Genomic DNA, 18,114 nt, shown 5'->3' on the forward strand with positions numbered 1-18,114 from the left:
GTGAGACAACACAAGCCCTGTTTGCCTTCAGAGAGCTGTTGACTCATTTTAGTTGTCTCAGTCACTGTCTGAATATGAACTGTTGAGTCTCTACTATAGGGGAGAGGTTCAAGAAAATGGGCATTAATGCCTTCAGGTAGAGAACAGATGTTGGGAAGAAATGGCCTTGGTGGAACACCGACGTTGGCTTCACTCCAAAGCTGCACTTCTTCTGTCCTTGGATTTTATTGCAGAGATCTAGCTTTGGCCTTTGCTTTACCAGAAATGTTGAGACCTCCTGGTGGAACGGGCTAAATGTTGAGTTTGTTGTGAGCCACTTCAGCTTGCTGAGGAAAACCAGAACAGACTTTTGCTTTTTTCAGCTGCAGTTTTGCTGTTGCAACCTCACATTTGTTTGAATCACCAGTTCAAAGCCTCCCTAGCACAGATCTCACAGCAGCAGAAATTTAGCAGTAATCCTTGGCAGCTGGAAACCACTGAGTTTTGCATGCAGTTTGATCTCTAACATCACACTTCTCATGCTGGAGCAGTGCTCCTGGCCTGGCAGGTCACTCACCGGCAGAGCAAACATCAGTGTTCACCAACTCTTGAAGTCTTTGAAGCCTTTGCTTCAAAAACACCCCCAAACCCTGTGATGAAGGAAGATAAACTGTGCTATGTACAAAAAATCATCCTCTAAGAAATGTCTTATCTCTGAGGGGTTTGCAGAAACCCTCTCCTCTTTGGGAATGATGAAAGCAAGACAGCTATTAATAAGCCAAAAAGAGAAATGGGAGCAGGAGGCATCTAGTTTCTGACGGTGGCATCTTTCTCATGTTTTCAACAACTGCAAGGATTTTCTGTAAAAGTGTTTTGAGACACAGAAATTCATGAAACTGCATTTCTAATACAAACTAGAGAGAGCTGGGAAAGCTAAAGAAACTTTTTTTGGCAGCAGTTCATCTTTCTTAGCCTAGTGTACTTGTCCAATCTGTGTCCCTTTTAAATTCTAATTACTTCCTCAGGCACCACAAACACTCAGGCCTTGTCACTTCTCCCTTTGAAGTTTGCTTCTCATAATGCAGCCTCTTCTGAAGCGCTCGCACTGTCGGTCAGCTAACTAGTCCAAAACATTTTCCTGCTTCAAAATCACTTAATTCTTTTTCAAGTACAAAGAACAGCTCTCCTGTTGCTGCCTGCTGACTCATGCGAGAAAAGGTAGCATGCCTTGTGTCAGCCAGGAGACAAGTTCCTGCAGGCACCTCAAATAGGGCAGAAAATTTGAAAAGTGTGATGACTGAGGTGGGAAGCAGAAGTCTGGATGCAGCGAAGTTTATTAAGGGGAAAACATGTCTTGGTGAAACCAGAGTCTGAGCATCAGTGAGTGCTGGGTGTGTATCTTTGCCAAAGTTTAGGTTATCAGCCCTGTTGCTGAAGTCATGTGCTTTGACCTAAAAGGCTGCCTGTGATGAAGGGCAAATATTGAAGAAAGTGCACTTCTGAAAAATCTCTGAAGTATTTAACTGCACAGAAGCCTTTCCCAGGTTTACCTGCACCTGGCTGGGGCTGGGCTCACTGGTCCTTATTGAGATGTCTTGGCCTGCATCAGGGATTTCACTTGTCTTCTGCTGCTTTATACCAACACCCAGCCTCAAATGCCCATTTGACGTGATGCCCTGAGACAGGCACAGAACTCTAGATAAGGATGGATAACCATGGGTAGGGAAAGTGCAATGTATTGTTTTGTTGCTGAGAGGTTCCTGTAGGTCCAGTTTCTCTTATACATCTCTGAAACAGTTTCCTGCACTTGCCTTGCCCCTCAGGAGGGGGGTTTTGTAGAAGCATAAGTTGGCATGTCCCACATGGAAATTTCATTATGTTATTTAAAATGGAGAGGAAATTTAGATCGTACATTTCTTGAATGCCATGAAGGAGGAGTTTGATGCTTGAGCAGCCTTTGAGAGCTTGGCAGCTCTTGTGCCTGTGGTTTTTGGTGCATTTTGTGCAGTGTGTGACCTGCTCAGCAGCTTACCCAGGCAGCTGTAACAGATGTCCCTGCTGAAGGCTGAGATGGAGCTGATTGCTGCTCCCTACCCTTTCCATCTGGCTGCCAGGCCAAGTGCTTTTTCCCCTTAGGTATTTTTTCACCCAGGCGAATGTGGGGAGGCAGCAAACTCCTGTTGGTGTTGTCAGTGTGAGAGAAATCACTGTTCTGGGGTGACTGCCTGAAAGAAACCTTGTTTTGGGGGCAAATAAAAGATTATGTTTGTTTTTCTTTTTAACTAATGTCAAGTGATGGACTAGGCACCACAATATATAGAAGCTTTTCAGTGGAACAGAAAGAGACACATGGCAGTTACATCCCAGTTGCTGTTTGAGTTGGGACTCTGAGGGGGAAAGCCCATGCCCCTCTGTAGCAACATAAGTGGTTGAAGCAGCCTCCAGAGTAGATGAATTCAAATCCTTTCAGTTAGGGGAGGGATCTAAATCCACCTGCCCACCTTGGAAGTAAGGGTGAGAGGGCAACTGCCCCATCTTTGGGAAATTTAGCCTCCTCCTGCCCCCTTTTCTTTTTCATTCTGTTTTCTTTTCCTGAGACAAACAAGTGAAATCCATATTATTGTTACTTTATCTCAAACACACACACATTTTTAATTGTTTTCAGTGACTTCTGCAACAAAATATGCCTAGTCCTAAAAATGGGGAGTGTTTTCCTAGTCATTTGTCTTTCCTTCATCTGAATGGCTGCTTCTTAGAAAGGCTGGGCGAGCAGATAACAATAAAACAAATGAAACTGCAACAAACCACAACAGAAGCAATCTTTGGTTTTTTCCTAACCCAAGAAGATTGAAAGACTGTGGCTTTGTCTCCCTGGCTTTGCCTTTGGGGCTGGAGCTTAAGTTCAGAGTTGGTGGAAGGAGAGTCAAAAGGTGGAGTAGAGGTTTGCAGTGGCAGCCTGTGATGCCCAAGAAGTCCTGCTCCCTAAACAGGTAGGCAAAGCGATGTCTCTGCCTCCTCTTTTTCTCAGGGCCATCAGCAATTCGAATGGCCAGCAGTTTTCTCTGCAGTGGGAAGGCTGCTGGGCTGGCTGTTCCCTCCCAGATGGCAGGCAGTGGTGAGGATATGCATCTCTTTATGCCTTTGAGTGCTAAAAAACTATCTCGAGGGCAGTTCTGTCATGCAAGATGCTAATCATGTCCTCGACAGAACAGCTTCCAGCACTGGAGGCAGAGTGGTGGACTAGCCAGGCTGCACTTAGCACTAAGTAAATAAAGAGTTCCTTCAGGTTATTACTCTCATTAAAAGTTACTAATTCATTAGTGCCAATGCCAAACTATATTGTGTTCCTCTTCTGGATGGAAAACACAGCAATGCGGTTTTGAGTGAGGATGGTGGGGCCTGCCCTAACCACAGGGAGCCAGGCATGAGCTGCTGATCCCAAACCACTGCTTCATGAATGAGATCCTTGGGTACCAAGGATGACATAAGTGTTTATTAGCATGTAATGCTGAGAAAAGAGAAATGCCAGGCTGCGTAAGTTATAGCCAAGCTACAAGGATGCTTTCAAAGTCTCTTAAGAGGAAGATGAAAGAGTCAAAAGTGCGTTTAGAAAAGTTCCAAGGAAACTGAACCTGCTGAAAAGGCTTGAACTCGTTCATCAGCAGTTTCTTGTCGCGTATTTTCTGCTGAAATGGTAAATGAAAATAATGATCTAACTTTTAAATTAGTGATACCTTTGGCCTATTTATGTAGTGGGTTTCAGAGGTTTAATTCAGAGTATTGTTCCCAGTCTGGATAATTGGCTCTCATTCATGTAAACAAAGTGCAAGACAGACAAAGTAAGAAAATCTTTTTTATCCGGTAAATGGTTTTTTTGCTGTTTTGAGAACTGTCTTTCATTTCACATGCCTCACAGTCAGGACAGAAAGGGAGAAGTTTTCCAATTCACATGGAAAAAAAGAAATGCTGGTCTTTGTCTTGGTTTTCCAGTGCCTCAGCCCCCAAGGCTCCTGCCGGGCCCTGCTGGGGAGGGCAGCAGAGGTGCAAAATGATTGTCTTGTCCTGAGCCTCCTCTTTCCCCCTGGACATCTCTGTGAGTCTGACTTGCTGCTGCTTGGAGATAAGCTCAAGGTCAGGGTGCAGGTGGGGGCTTCTCCTGTGGCCCTAATGATAAATCAAGGTTTATTTCTAAGTCTTGGAAGTGTTTTGGGTACTTGCCTCTACCTTACCTTTTAAGAGAGTCCCCCATGCAGTGGGACAGGTCTGTCACCATGGGTCAAACCAGGAGCCATCCATTAGGTAGGTCACTGCAGAAGTTGTTTATCTCAGTGGATAAATGTCCATGGCTTCTCTGATCTGTATTCCAGGAGTGTGGTCATCACACCAGGTGGGACCTGGATCTGTAGGGAGACAAATGGGAGCTCACGTTGTATCTCCTCGTGCCACTACTGGTTTGCAGCGCCAGTAATCTCCAAGGGCACCGGCATCCTGACCCTCTATCTTCCCTGGTTTTACCTTGGTTTGCATAGTATTCTGTAACTTATCCCAGTACATTCATGACTTATGAGAACTATCACCATTTTTCCTGCAAGTATTGTCACCTGTGTTTTAGCAGGACATGTTTCTTCCACGTGGTGAATGGGACCTGTGTTGACAGAGTAATGTATGTGCAGCCACTGCCTAAATTGGGTGGCTTGGGAGAGGTTCTCTTCTGAGGCTCCTCCTCATGAGTGACACTTGTTTTTCCCAAGGTCACCAATACTTGTTTTTATGAGTATTGGACAGAGAGCCTCCACTAAGAAAATATATTTGGGAGTTTCCTGGCAACATCAATTAATAACGTAGATGACAAATGGTACCAAAAACTTGAACCCCATTTGAAAACCTGTTGAGTAATGAAAGCGATGTTTGGGGTGTGAAGCAGGGCAGAGCCTCTCTTTCTCTGAGCATCACATTAGGACAAGGTGTTTCTCCACAGGGCACACGTGTCTTGAAACAGCTCGTGGTGCCCAGCTGCCTTGGGAATCCAAAGCAAACAAGGGAGCTGCCTGCTCCTGGGAGGCTGCTCTGCCACCCTGACTTCAGTGAAATGTCATGGTGGAGGTGTGGGAGAGGAATAAAGGTGGCATTTCTTAAATATAAGAATAGAGACTGTCCTCAGGTCATCTGGCAGCCATGCCTTCCCCTCGCGTGTGGGAGGGTGGGTGGGAGCCGTGGCCTCCTTTGGTGACAGATGTTGGAGCCCTGTTGGGAGGTTCTCACTGAGCACTGGTGACTCATGGCAGGAGAAGGTTTGTCATTTGACCTCTTTGTGGTATTCCTAAACCTTACCCTTCCACAGTTCTTAACCCTAAACTGAAGTTTAGTAGATGCTGCTTTGTTTTGAATCTTGTTAGGAATGAGTGTAAGCTTTGGTCTTTGGTGATGTCTGTAGATTGGGGAATTTTGGGGGGCATATTTTTTGGGGGGAGGGTAGTATTGTCTGTGGGATTTTTAGCAAATTTCTCTGCTGATGATTATACACTGGGTTTCCAGGGCAAAACAATCTCTGGTTTGCACATTGCTACGTGAAAACACTGCTCAGCACCTCAGCTTTATGATACTCCCTCCTGATGTTTAGGCTTTCAGATTACCTTGAAGAGGATGGATAAGGACTGCATGCAGTATTTGGACAAGGGATTGAGCAAGATTATTAAGAAAGAAATCTAGCAATCAATGATGATATTTCTGTAGGCTCTGCCAGCCTATCCTGATACATTCGGGATACTTTCAGAACCTGTTCTTCCCCTGCACTAGTGAAATAGCCTTGTGTGGTCATTCTGCTTTTCAGCTGTAGGCACAGAGGCCCAGCCCTGGCTGTTGTGGCCTGAAGAGCTCTTGCTGCAGAGGAAACAGCAAGCAAAAGACTGGGGACGCCCGGGCTGTGTGTCTGTCTTTCTCTCTGACCCCAGAGCTCTCGCTTTTGCTTTCTCAAACATAATTGCTTTCCCCTTCTGTTATGTTCCTATTGTTTGTTGGAGAAATGATGCCATTAAATCAACAGAGAATGGTGGGAAAATGCTTTGATATGAGGCCTTAGGAGGGTGTGTGCATGTGTATGTGTGTGCTTATCCTCTCTTAAAAAAAACAACACAACCCTATGTGTATCTGGCGGCTTCCTTTAATTTGTGTCTTGCCTGAGAGAGAGAAATCCATCTCAAAATATTTTTGGCAGTTAACCTCCTTTATTTGTGTTGAAGTGGTACAAACTGCAGGGTGTCATTCCAGGGCTGTCGTTCACCATCATTGTGATAGTTAATCTCGTTAGGACTTTGCATTTTCTCAGTCGCTGTTTTGGGAATGTGGTATTCCAGGCTTCCTTTTTCCATGGGAAAGAGGGGTCCTGTAGCTGTAGGCTCGGCAGGCATTAGGACAGTTGTGTGCCAGCTATTCTGCTGCTGTTCTGTAATGTGGACAAGGATGGAAATGTTTCCTCCAGATGCAGCCATGCAGAGTGATGAACAAGTCTACCACACAGATAACCCAAAGTCTACCATAGCATTTTGCCTACAACCATGCTCCTTAACCCAGAAGCCTTGGCAAAGACCTGAGCTGAGGTCCAGGGAGCACGTTGCCCCATTCATGGAGCAAGCACTGCATTGGGGCAGAGGAGAACGAGTCTGTGCTGAGCAGGCAGCTCTGGGTTTCCTTCTTTTCCTGTGTTCCAGCAGTAGAGCCCCATGTGTTTGTGGCATGTATTTGAGTTTTTTGCATGTTTCTTTTTCTTGAAAGCAGCTGTTCTATTTGATTAGACGCCTCTTAGGAGCCCGTTCCTGGATATAGCTGTGCATTACATTGGATAGCAAACAGCGGATGTACTTTAAGTTGCAGGTCAGGTGGTCACCACCACCCCCCCCAGTGAAATCAACCACACAGAGTGATGGAGAGGAGAGCAATACTCACAAGGCAGAAGAAAACCAAACCAACCAACCACCAATCTTAGCTCAAAACTGAAGGAGTAAGGGGAAAAAACAGTAGAAAAGACTGCAGGGACAGAAGAGAATCAATGGTAGAAGCTTCAGAGGAAATCGTGTCTCTCTCTGTCACACCACTGTAGGATTCAACTCTGGGGCTTGGCAGCAAAACATGATTTCTGCTTTGCACAAATTGTTGGGATTGTTTTCCTCCCCACTGGGAAGAGAGCCCACCAGGCCCTGCTCTTGGGGATATTTGCCTTAGAAAGAGTGTTGTCTTTAACATACTCCCCTGCATGACTTGGTCCAAATTTTTTTAGTTGACAGATATCTTGATTTGGATTGATCATTATTTCATCTCTTGACTACTGCCCTGATGTTTCTTTAATTGCTTCCCTGATGTTTTCCTGGCTCAGTTCTGCCCCAGCAGGAGTTAACGTGTTACACAAGTGGTTTGTGACCTGGTCCCCCACACGCTGAGGATGCCGCAGGTCTCAGGGTGACAGTCTGATCCACCCCAGGTCCCAGCACAGTTTTCCATGACACTCTGTGATATGTTCCCATTTGCTGATGCTATGTACATCACTAAGCACGTGAGCACAGACTTGCAGTTTGTAGCCTAGTAAAGCTTTGGGGATCTTCTGAGTTTGATGGGCAGTCTGCTAATATGGCATGCTCCAAAGGGAAGAGATGCCAACTTCTCTCAGATGTCATCCATCAAGTTTATTTGGCAGTGTGAGACCTCCAGTGACTCACCAGTTGCTCTGTCATGGAAAGGCTGAAACCCTTTGCAAAGAAAGACATCACTATATTGAAGTTTCATGCATACACCCTCCATTGCATACTAGATGATCTTTAAGGCCCCTTCCAACCCAAACCTTTCTATGATATAGTAAAGCAATATGGCACTAAACTACAAGAGTCCTCAGTAAAAACTCCTTATGACACAGTAATTTTCATGTTCTGCTTCTCTTCTCTCTTCTTTTTTTATTTTTTTTTGTTAATTTTTCTTGGATGCTGTTTCCCACCTTCCAGCGGAGGGAAGAGGAGTCTGTTGTTTGCTCAGCTAACTGAAAAAAGCTTTGTGTGCATTTTCTGCTGCCGTTTTGTTAAAGTTCAGAGTTCCTGGGTTAGAACTGCCACTTCTCAATACGAGTGTTGTTCGAACTTCCAGAGCAGCCCACGCAGAGCTCCTTGGGTTCATCTGCGCAGTTCACAGCCCACGACCAACAAAACACATTGTTTGCCTCTCTCCTTCTGTGAATCATACTCTGCAACAAAGACAAGCCTAATGCTCCCAACATGAGTGTGAATCCAGGCGGTACTGGATTTTAGGTACATCAATAGAAGCAGTCTGAGTGGGTTTGCTTTTTCTTTCTTTTTTTCCTTGTGAGCACTCACTGTGTCTGAAAGTCAGACAGCTTTGTGACAGTGGTTGTAACTGTCTGACACTTGTCTGGCTTATTAGGAAAACTCTGATAGGAGTTCTTTAGTTCTACAGTTTTGTTATTTTGAGGAATTTTAGCTTGTCTCAGGACTCTGAATTTTGCCTTCTGTTTAATCTAGCAGTGATTCTCCAGTGAGAAAGTTCATTGTTTACCAGAAGCTTGGAGAGGGTTTTTGTGGGTTTTCCTTCAATAAACACAGCACTTCTCATTTTGCTGTGGGGAGATCTCTTTTTTCTACAAATATTTACATATTCGTAATTATTTGTCTGTTGGGGAAAAAAACCGAGGAGTTTTAACTGGACAACAGTGGGCTGGATTTTTATTCTCTTCCCATGAAAAGCTAGAAGAAGGAAGGCTCTCCAGTCATTGTAGGGACAAGTGTGGGAAGTAAAGCATTGTTTCTGATGATCAAAACCAGAGTGGTAAACCATAGTCTACACTCATCTGCTTTATTCTGCTCATCACCCTGGGTGAAGGCTGGTGGAGTTTCAGTGTGAAGGAGATGTTTCTCAGGGGAGCAGCTTTCTGGGTTCAACAGAGAAATCGCTTCTTCTCAGTGCTGTATTTGGACGAGCCATTTGCCACCTGTCCTTCCTTGCATTCCATTGCCTGTGTGTCCCAAAGCCTGTGGCACCCAGAGCAGGGCAGAGGAGACATGCAGAAGGGCCAAAGCATTGCTGTGCCCTTTTCTTCACTACTCCTTTCTCTGCAAGACCCTGAAGCCAGCAGGATGAGGAGAGTTGGTTTGTCTGAGGAAGGATCTGCTTTGCTGTTTTGGAAGGTGGCCCGGTGTAGGGGTCATCCAGCTGTTACAGCTGTCACCATCCACACATCTGCCTTTCCTCACAGCTGAGGAGAATGGCCTTCTCTAGCTGTAACCGTGGGCGACTTTTCCCTCTTGCAAAGCCCAACTGTTACTGTAAGATTCCAAATTAGCCAAGGAGGCCTGGGCTGGGTCCTCCTGCTCTTCTGACAGCACTTGCTATTCAGCAGCCTGAATGCTGCCTCTATGCCCGCCTGTCCTCTCTGCACACTCAGCTGCCCTATTCATTTTATGCAGCAAAGGAAAAAAAGAGACCAGGGCTAGAAAGGAACTGCCTTCTGCCAAAGCAGCCCTTGGGGAATCCCAGTGCTGCCAGCCGGGGCTGGTCAGCAGGAAATGGGGGCCCCGAGGTTGCCGTGGGAGGTACTGCAAGGTGGAGGCAGTCTGGGGAGGCTGGGCATGAGCAGGGCCCTCAAGATACCCCTCAGGAGCCCCCTCTGCTCCTGTGGACTGAGGCCTTCATGAACCAGCCTTTTACCAGTTTTACAGTCTCTGTTTCTGAAGTTTTTGAAGCAAAAAGCTTGGCATGACACAGGCGGCAGGTATTTACTTGGTGCCTGAATCGAGCTGTTTGCCAGCAGCTTAGCACAGCCCCTTCTAGAAAGGAAGGGCGAAGCTGAAAGCACCAAACCCAGACCCTGCTTTGGGCAGGAGGGTGGGATATCTCCCAGCACTTTGGGATCCAAGGACAGGGGAGTTGGGAGCAAGAATTGCAGGCTGGGACACAGAAAAGCTAGGTCATATTCCTGATCTGCTGAAGAATATGAACATATATTATTAGTATCCTTGGACTAATCACTTAATCTCTCTATGCCTTAGTTTCCTGTTAGCAAATGATACTCCTTATCTTTCACCTCTCATCTCAGCAGAGAAAAGAGTTTATCTTTTAGTATGTCTCTTATTACAGTTTTTTGTCTGATGACTGGGGCCCTCTACCTTGATAAAAGAAGTAATTGAATTTAGATTAAATGATCTAACATAATCCTGCCCAGTGGTTACTAAAACACTTGAATGAAAGTTCATTCTGAGCCTGTCTTTCCATTTCCTCATAAGGCCAAGACATGAAGTAATTAGATGTAGATGTAGGTTGTTATTGTAGCACAATGACAGAGATCAGTGGTTATTGGTAGGAATGGCTTTTATAATCTAGTTTAATGGTCATTTACCTTTCAGTGACCTTGGTGTCAGGCAAAATTGGCAGCTCTTTTGCAAGGAATGTGCTTCCTCAATGAGGTCTTTGCAAGCTGCTTCATTCTTGGCTCTAGCTTCTCATGAACTAGGACAGACACTGCTGCAATGCAAGAGACTTTTCTGTCTGCAAAGAAAGGCATAGACTCCTGCCAAAAGAAGCCCTTGTAAGTGCTCTCCCTACTGCCACTGAATTGCTGTTGAAACAGATCAGTTGTGTTTAAAGCATTTCTTTGCTTATTGCTGTGACCAAAGTTGCAGACTTCAAACCCAGAGAGTCTGCAGTGGGCAGAGGCAGCCCAGGAGTTTCTGTAAAAAGGGCTGCATTGTCTTGGAGTAAAAGGAGGGAGAACATATCTCATCATCCAGTTAAGTTCATGCAAGAGGAAGGAGTTGGTAGTTCTGATTGTAAACCCCCCCGTAAGTCCTTATTACATCAGTAAAGACGTGATATTTCTATACACTTTAAAATACACTCCTTTCAATGATGATCATCCACTCACTGCAGATGCAAATTGTAGGTTTTCCAGTGACTGTGATGCTCCTACACCTCTCTCCAATGTGCATTGTGAAATCCTAATGGGTTTTATCCAGTTACTGATGCCTGTTGCCGTGGAGAAGAACATGACATGAGCTGTGATTTCTAATGGTACCCCAGATCTGTGGCCATGCTTTGTAAGAAATTGGAGTAGGTCATATCCTGGGGCTTGAGAGGATTGGACTCAGTACAGGTATTCACAGTGACCTTGGCCAAGCCTCTTAATTCTTCTGACAGTCTTAACCTTAGAGGTAATCTCCTGTTTTCCATGAAGCAAAATGAATTTTAGCAAATGGTATGGATGTATTTATTTGAGATGGTGCCAGAAAGATTACTTGAGTTACAAAGAAGTGCTATGAGAGTTGAGAAGAGTGATGTAGCTGTGGAAAAAGGTTTCACAAAAGCACCTCTAAGAATTGCACTGCCTTGTGACTTGGGCTTCTGTCTACTTCTGATTCTCTCATCCTGCTGCTCACAGCCATTTGATTTTGCAAGTATGTTCCTCGCATCTGCAACTATTGACCTGCAGAGCAAACCTAGCTACAGGGATTACCTCTTTATGTGCTCTCGTTTCTAAACTGCTAAGGTAAGGAGAGCAAAACAGGGCAGCTCAGAGGGAGAACCATTTGTTTCAGGCTGCTCTGGATAACCACCAACCTGGTTTTACCATGAGCATGTTCCATACATCATCACCACAGCACGATAGGTCTTTAGCTGAGATCAATCAGTAACTTCCAGCATTTGAAATCCTGAGATCATTTGATGTATAAGGGCTCTCTATTGTTTTTAATCCTATTGACCTGCTGGGACCTGCTGTGATGCTTGCTTGCACAGAAGATCTTATAGGCCCTCATCGTATTAGTTCTTCTTACTTCCCACATTCATCAGTCTGATAAGTATTAGCTTGTGCTATTAGCTCTGATATAAGAAAAGGAATGGTCAGTGGTGGTTTGTTTTTGCAGGTATCAGGTTTGGATTGGGAATGTCCAGCTGAGATCAGTGAGATACTTGCATAGGAGCAGATGGTTTATATACTGCTTCTTGCTGCAGAAGAGCAAGATTAATCTCTCTTGAGTCCCTGAACTCTGAATCCATTCAAGGCTGACAGAGTCTTTCCACTGACCTCTGTGGCCCCAGGATCACATCCTAAATGAGCTGCTTTGAGTCTCTAGAAGCCTGAGTTCAGCTTTGGTGGGTTGGAAAATGTAACCTACTGTATGGGCTGTGCTATTCATAAGCACTCAGCCCTGTGTGTGCTCTAGCTGTGGATGCCTGGGAGAAGAATAAAGTCATTTTCTGCAGTCGTGGGGGTGGAAGAGGGAATGGGAATTGTACCCCCTTCCCTGCAAACCCACTGTCGTGACATCCACGTGAGCAGATGTTGGGAGCTGACCTGCTTCTGAAGCTTCAAATTCAGGTTAGGTGTTCTTTGTGCTGTTTCTTCTGATATCACCCCGACACATAAACGTCCTGTCCAGCTGGCCTGACCAGCAGGAACTGACTTCAATTTAAATTTTCTGAAGTGGGCCACTGAAGCAGATGAATATAGCAAGGCTGTGACTTCCCCTAGTGGGGTTTTCTTAAACTTAAAAGAAACAGGGACCCTAGAGTTTGAGAGGAGCCAGTTATGAGTAGATTTAACACCAAATCTCACAGTTCATTGCTTAATGGTATCAGTGGCATCTAATATTGTTGTCAGCAAATACTACCTGTTTCCTCACAGTTTATGGAAAAAAGCTGCTGTTTATTGAAGTGATGCTTGTTTTCTCTGGCCAGAGCAGCAGCTAGCAAAACCATTCAAGTCAACACAGCACGATGCAGGTGTTTTCCACTCCCTACTGATCCTAAATCAGACCAAAGAGAATTAATTTGGTGTAGAGGGTATGAAACAAAGTGTGAGTAACTACCAGTTGGTCAGTTCCTCTGGAGCTGTTATTGATTGATCTGGAGTCATTAGACTTTTACAGTCAAGCTAGTGAAGATTAATACAATTTGAGAGCAGTAGCAAGTTTTCTCAATTAGTGTCTAGCAACATAAACCTTTACAGTATAATTTGTGCTGTATTTATCAATTTTCTAACTTGTATTCACCCAAGGAAAGGTTGCCTCGTGGCTAGAGATGGGGGAGTAAGAAGGTGATGTCTATCTCCTGTCCTTTAACAAATGTTCTTTGTGACTTTGGAGGTGATAGCTCTTTGAGCTAGAGATACTCTGATGTTTTGTATTATGAAACCAAAATATTGACACTTTCCTAGTTCATTGGTGTGAACTGTGACTCTTAGGGGTATCATGGGATCATACAGTGTGGAAATGCTGTAAGTAAAGGGAATGGAGCATTGTCCAGTTAAGCTATCCATAAGTCACATTCCCTGGTGGAGTGCTGAGGAGTCATTTCCTGGCTGGCAGCGTGGTGGTGTCAAACCCAAGCTTCACTGCCCATCTCCTCCACAGATCCTCAGCATCAGGGAGTGATGGAGCAGGGTAGCAGGGGAGCCTTCAGAGGGGAGGAACAGTCCCCGCTGGGTTTGGCCTGTTTTTCCCACACACTGTCATTCTTGCGCCGGTGCTTCCTCTCTCTCCACATAATACCCTGTTATTTCCTCTTCAGAATGGGCTCCTGCCACTGCTGCTAATTAGCCCGCGATAAACCTTGGTGTGAACAAAAGCAAGCAATTAAACGTCTGTTGCTTCAGTGTGAGCCCTGTCAGAGAAGTGATTTGTTGGTGGCAGAGATGTGTAGCACCTCCCTGGGAGGAAAACAAACCCATTGGCCTGGCTCAGCTGCTGGTGCTGGTGTGTCCCAGCTGCTTGTTTCTGGTATGCAGGGATGTCTTTGGTACAACAGGGTTTCCCGAGGCTCTGTGAGATGCTGCTGTCTTAAGTTCCACATGGTACAATGATCTGTGATGCCACTACCCAAGCAAGATAGCTTGAGAAGTTTCTGAATTGTGGTTTATGTATGCTGGGGTTTTGGGAAATTTTTTGTGCTCTTTTTGGAAGACACACACAATAAACATTTTCAAATCAATACAGAGAGAGAAATAATCATAGGATGAATAAAAAAATCATAGATTGGTTTGTGCTGGAAGGGATCTTAAGTATCATGTGGTTCCAACCTCCCTTCTGCGGGCAGGGGCACCTTTCACTAGACCAGGTTGCCCAGGGCCCCATCCCTCCCAGGCAAGGAGGAGGCTTAGAAAGAGGAAGCAAAAGGCAGGGCTTTGGTAGATCCCAAGCCAAATGAGGCTTGAGTGATGTTTGCCAGGACTCACGATGCAGGTATCAAGATCTTGCAAACTGCTTTCATGTAATCTCAGCCCAAATGCTCAGAGTTCCTCAGGTTTTCCCACTTGAGGGAAAAGTCCTATTGGAAGAAGAATAGGTACTTACATAGGATTTCACTGATGTATGAACAGACTAAGGGAAGTCGGAGACTTTTTCAGTTTGGGACCCACTTTCTTTCCAAAAATAGAGGTAGGGCTCAAGCTGGAAAATTAAATATGAATTATTTCTGGGCAGAAAAATGCAAAGAGTCTCAGAACACATGGAATTAATGTATGTCCTCTTTTGACACACAACTCAACTGCTTTGCCAAAAGTTGTCTCTGTTTCTGTTGTAGCTCTCGAGCAGCTTCTCACAGAGCTTGAAGATTTTCTGAGGATACTGGACAAGGAGAACTTGAGCAGCACTGCTGTTGTGAAGAAAAGCTTCCTGTCTGACCTTCTGCGAGTCTACACCAAGTCCAGTGGTATGGCATGGAAAACCATGGATGGGGCAGTGGGCTGTCATGGGAATTGCTGCAGGGTCTTGGAGCAGCATTTTTTTGGAGGCTGGTGGGAAGCAGAGACATGGAGAAAATGAAATCGAGTTTATTTTTGCAGTGACCTCTAATTGTTTATGTAAAATTACTATAGTTATGTGTCCAGCTTTACAAGCAAAGGATTCTCAAGATTCCTGATCCTTTCTGTTTTCCATATTAAATCTTAAGTTTATTTAATCCACTTTGTAAGATACACAGGATGTACTGTTTGGCCAAGTTAATGTTTAAGTAGAAATTTTAACTTACGGAATTTCCTGACTATAAAGCACTTAATTTTTTCAGCTTTTTATTATTGCTTGGGGTTTTTCCTGCACGTTTTCTTAACCAACATTCTCTCCCCACATGTACTCAGTGGAGACACTTTTTACATCTGTCTTTGTGGAAAAACTTAGCACTGTAAAAGCAACGTGTGGGTATAGAGTTCACTTTTCCCTTTGGTTGCAGGTGGCGATGAGGAGTATATTTATATGAACAAAGTGACAGTCCATAAACAGCAGGGTGACCAAGACAATCAAGACAAAGGTAGGGAGCTAAAAATTAATGGTTGCATCGTGTCTAGCAGGGTGATGAAGGCACACACAGTTAGAGCCTTCCTCTGCCGGTGCTCTGGCAGCTCTGAGGGCTGGTGCAGTTGATGGTGTGGAAGGACTGCCATTTTTGTAACATTCTCTTGGAAATAGTGGTCCTTGCCAGCATTGTGAGGTTATTCCTGGAAGTAGCACTTTGGAGGTCGTTATTTTGGGATAAAAATGTTGCCTTCTAAGGCTTGAAGCTCCAGTGGCTGAAATATTTAAAGAAGCCTTCATGCTTTCTTTGGCCATGAAACAAGTCACTTCACCTCTTTGAGACCTCAAAAAGCATGTGTCTTCTTGCTGTGTTGCTCTGCTCTGGCCCAGATGCTCTGTGTCATCCCTGAAGCAAGTTCCTGGGCACAGCTTGCACCCTCACCATCGGCACAGGCAGAGTACCTTCATCTCCCAGGGATGCAAGAGTTCCGTGATGTACAAGCCAAGAAATTAAACCTAGATAAAATATTCATTTCCAATTTAGATTAGCCAGGTTTTGAATTTGTAATGCAGCGAAGAACATAATTGTCTAAAAATGCTCTTCCTCTTTGAAGTTCATCGTGAAAGTTGTTCTTGATAATTGTGTGGAATGCGATTATTAGTGACACACGTCCTTAGTGCGCTCCTAGTTAGAGGCTGGTCCTACCCCAGAGTTTCCAATCAAAAGGGATGAGACAAGGATGCCTCTATGCAGCCTGCTGTTGATGTGCTGGTCCTGCAATAGTTGGGATTGCTCCACTTCCGCAGTTGTTTTGGTTTTGTTGCTTTGTGGTGGGGTTTTTTGTTTGTTTGCTCTGTTTTGTTCTTTAAACTACCTGCAGCTGAATTTGGGTTAACTTCAAATGCCCCTGAAGACAGGATGTCCTCCCAGATTACACATGCAGCCCCAGCATGATCTCCAGACAGGGCCCTTTGGGTGATGCTGTAATGCTCTATAACAGGATCACACAGCTTCCCGGTAGCACCCAATGCTTGAGCAGCAACAGAAATATCTCTTTATGCAAGTTCATTTGGGTGGATAAAGCAAGGCTTGCACTCATCCGCCATGCTGAAACACAGGGCAAATTTCAGAAACTTTATTTTTAGGTTTAGGTTCTTTTATTTCAGACTTTTCCCTATCAAGGCCATGAGTCTGCCCACTCCATCACTCCCTGTGGGACCTGGCACTTCTCTCTTTCTCTGTTTTCAACAACCTCCCTATTCCAAGTAAAATTTCTGAGTTATTTGGAAATGCTGAAGTCATTAAGAGACACATGTGTGGGATCTTAGCCACAGCTGCAGCTGGGTGTACACCCTGATCCTGCCTCTGTAACTGGATGGAAAGGTCTGTGCCTGCAGGTTCAGGTCTAGCAGAAGGTGCACCCTGGTGCCCACTGGTGATAGGGATGTGATATGGATCTCCCCGTGATTCTGCAGCTCCCTTTACCCTTTTCATCTACTGCCAGTCTGTGCATCAAAGGCCTGTAATGGGATGGGGGAGAACACTTTTCTGGCTGAGGCCAACAGGACCTCTTGTGCCCTGCACAGAGTTTCTTCATCACAGTAGCTGTGCTCAAGTGTGCTATAGCAGCATAGGGTGAAGTGCTTTCCAAAGTGATAGTACATCAGGTCCAGAAGTCCCACCTCCAAACTTCAAAATATGCTATCTCTGCAAAAACTGTATTTGACTGCTCTCTGTATCTGCTTGCAATTTCATCAATAAGGATTTAAGCTGAACACAACACTGCTTTTGAGGTGCCTTTTTGTGGCACATTAATTGAATTTGCTGCTGTGGGTGATGAAGGCACCATCATTTACTTGATCTCATGTACTAGAGAAATACTGCAAGTCTCTACTCTGTAAGTCCACAGGGCTATTCAGTGAGCCAGATGCTATCTCCTGGAAGTCAGCACTGGGGCAGGAGTCTTGGAGGTGGGACTGATGTGGTGGACTCTTAGCCCAAATACCAGGTAACATTCAGTTTTACAAAGAACAGAGAGCACAGATAAGCACACAGAGAGCACAGTTAGTACAGATGTGAATTTTAGCAGGATTTTGGCTGGGTTTTCTTTTTCCTTCTCTTTTCTAAATTCTCTCCAAACTCCAGGTTTTAGAGAGACATCTTTATCAGAGGACACTTGCAAAGTGTTAGTGCTCATCTAGGGAAAAATACTCCTTCCCTCCCATCCCAGTAAGGAAACAGCCTGTAATTTGTGGCGCTGGCATGTGTAGCCAGAGAAGGAAGGGGTCTGTACAGCATTTGCTGTGTAGACTCTCTGTACTGAAGGCAGGCATTGGATGCTTGTCCTCATACACTGGGCACAGCAATAGCTGCCCTCTGCCACCACAGAGCAGAAAACCCTGGAACATCTTCCAGGGGTCTTGTCAGGATGAAGATTAAAGTGGCAGTTCTTCTTTCAGAGACCCTGAAAATCAAAGCTCCGTCTCATCCTGCTCTGCTCCTCAGCTGGAGTACATGGGCATGTGTCCATGGAGGTGGGCAGGTTTCCAGCAGGGTGAGGACTGAAACTGTGGTCTCCATCTCATGCTCCAAGGTTGGTGGGAGGAGGAGGAGGAACTGCTGGTACAGAAATCAAACAGCATTTTCCTGTCACAGTGAGGTTCACTGGGATGACTGCTAGGTTTTCTGGAGAATCAAGGACAGATGGACACCACTTGTGAAGGGTTTGACAGTGTTTTTTGCTGCTGCAATGATTTCTCCTCCTTGGAGCTGAGCAGGGGAGGCTCTGCCTGACACAGGTGGATGCGAGTTGACTTGTCTGATTCTCTCTGCTCAAAAAAGGCAGAGGCCCCTAAAAAG

At 45.1% G+C, this 18,114-nt stretch overlaps 1 protein-coding gene across 2 annotated transcripts in view; it reads left to right on the forward strand.

Annotated features, from left to right (window-relative positions):
- AFAP1L2 (actin filament associated protein 1 like 2) overlaps positions 1–18,114 on the forward strand; it is a 54,277-nt gene that overhangs the window by 12,185 nt on the left and 23,978 nt on the right. For both annotated transcript variants that reach the window (XM_039385127.1, XM_039385128.1), the window contains exons 2-3: positions 14,548–14,676; positions 15,193–15,270. In XM_039385127.1, coding sequence (XP_039241061.1) covers positions 14,548–14,676; positions 15,193–15,270 — 207 coding nt within the window. The remainder of the gene's footprint in view (positions 1–14,547; positions 14,677–15,192; positions 15,271–18,114) is intronic.

Source organism: Pipra filicauda, unplaced genomic scaffold, assembly GCF_003945595.2.
Source record: "Pipra filicauda isolate LSUMZ 115617 unplaced genomic scaffold, ASM394559v2 scaffold397_size650280_pilon, whole genome shotgun sequence".
Taxonomy (NCBI): domain Eukaryota; kingdom Metazoa; phylum Chordata; class Aves; order Passeriformes; family Pipridae; genus Pipra; species Pipra filicauda.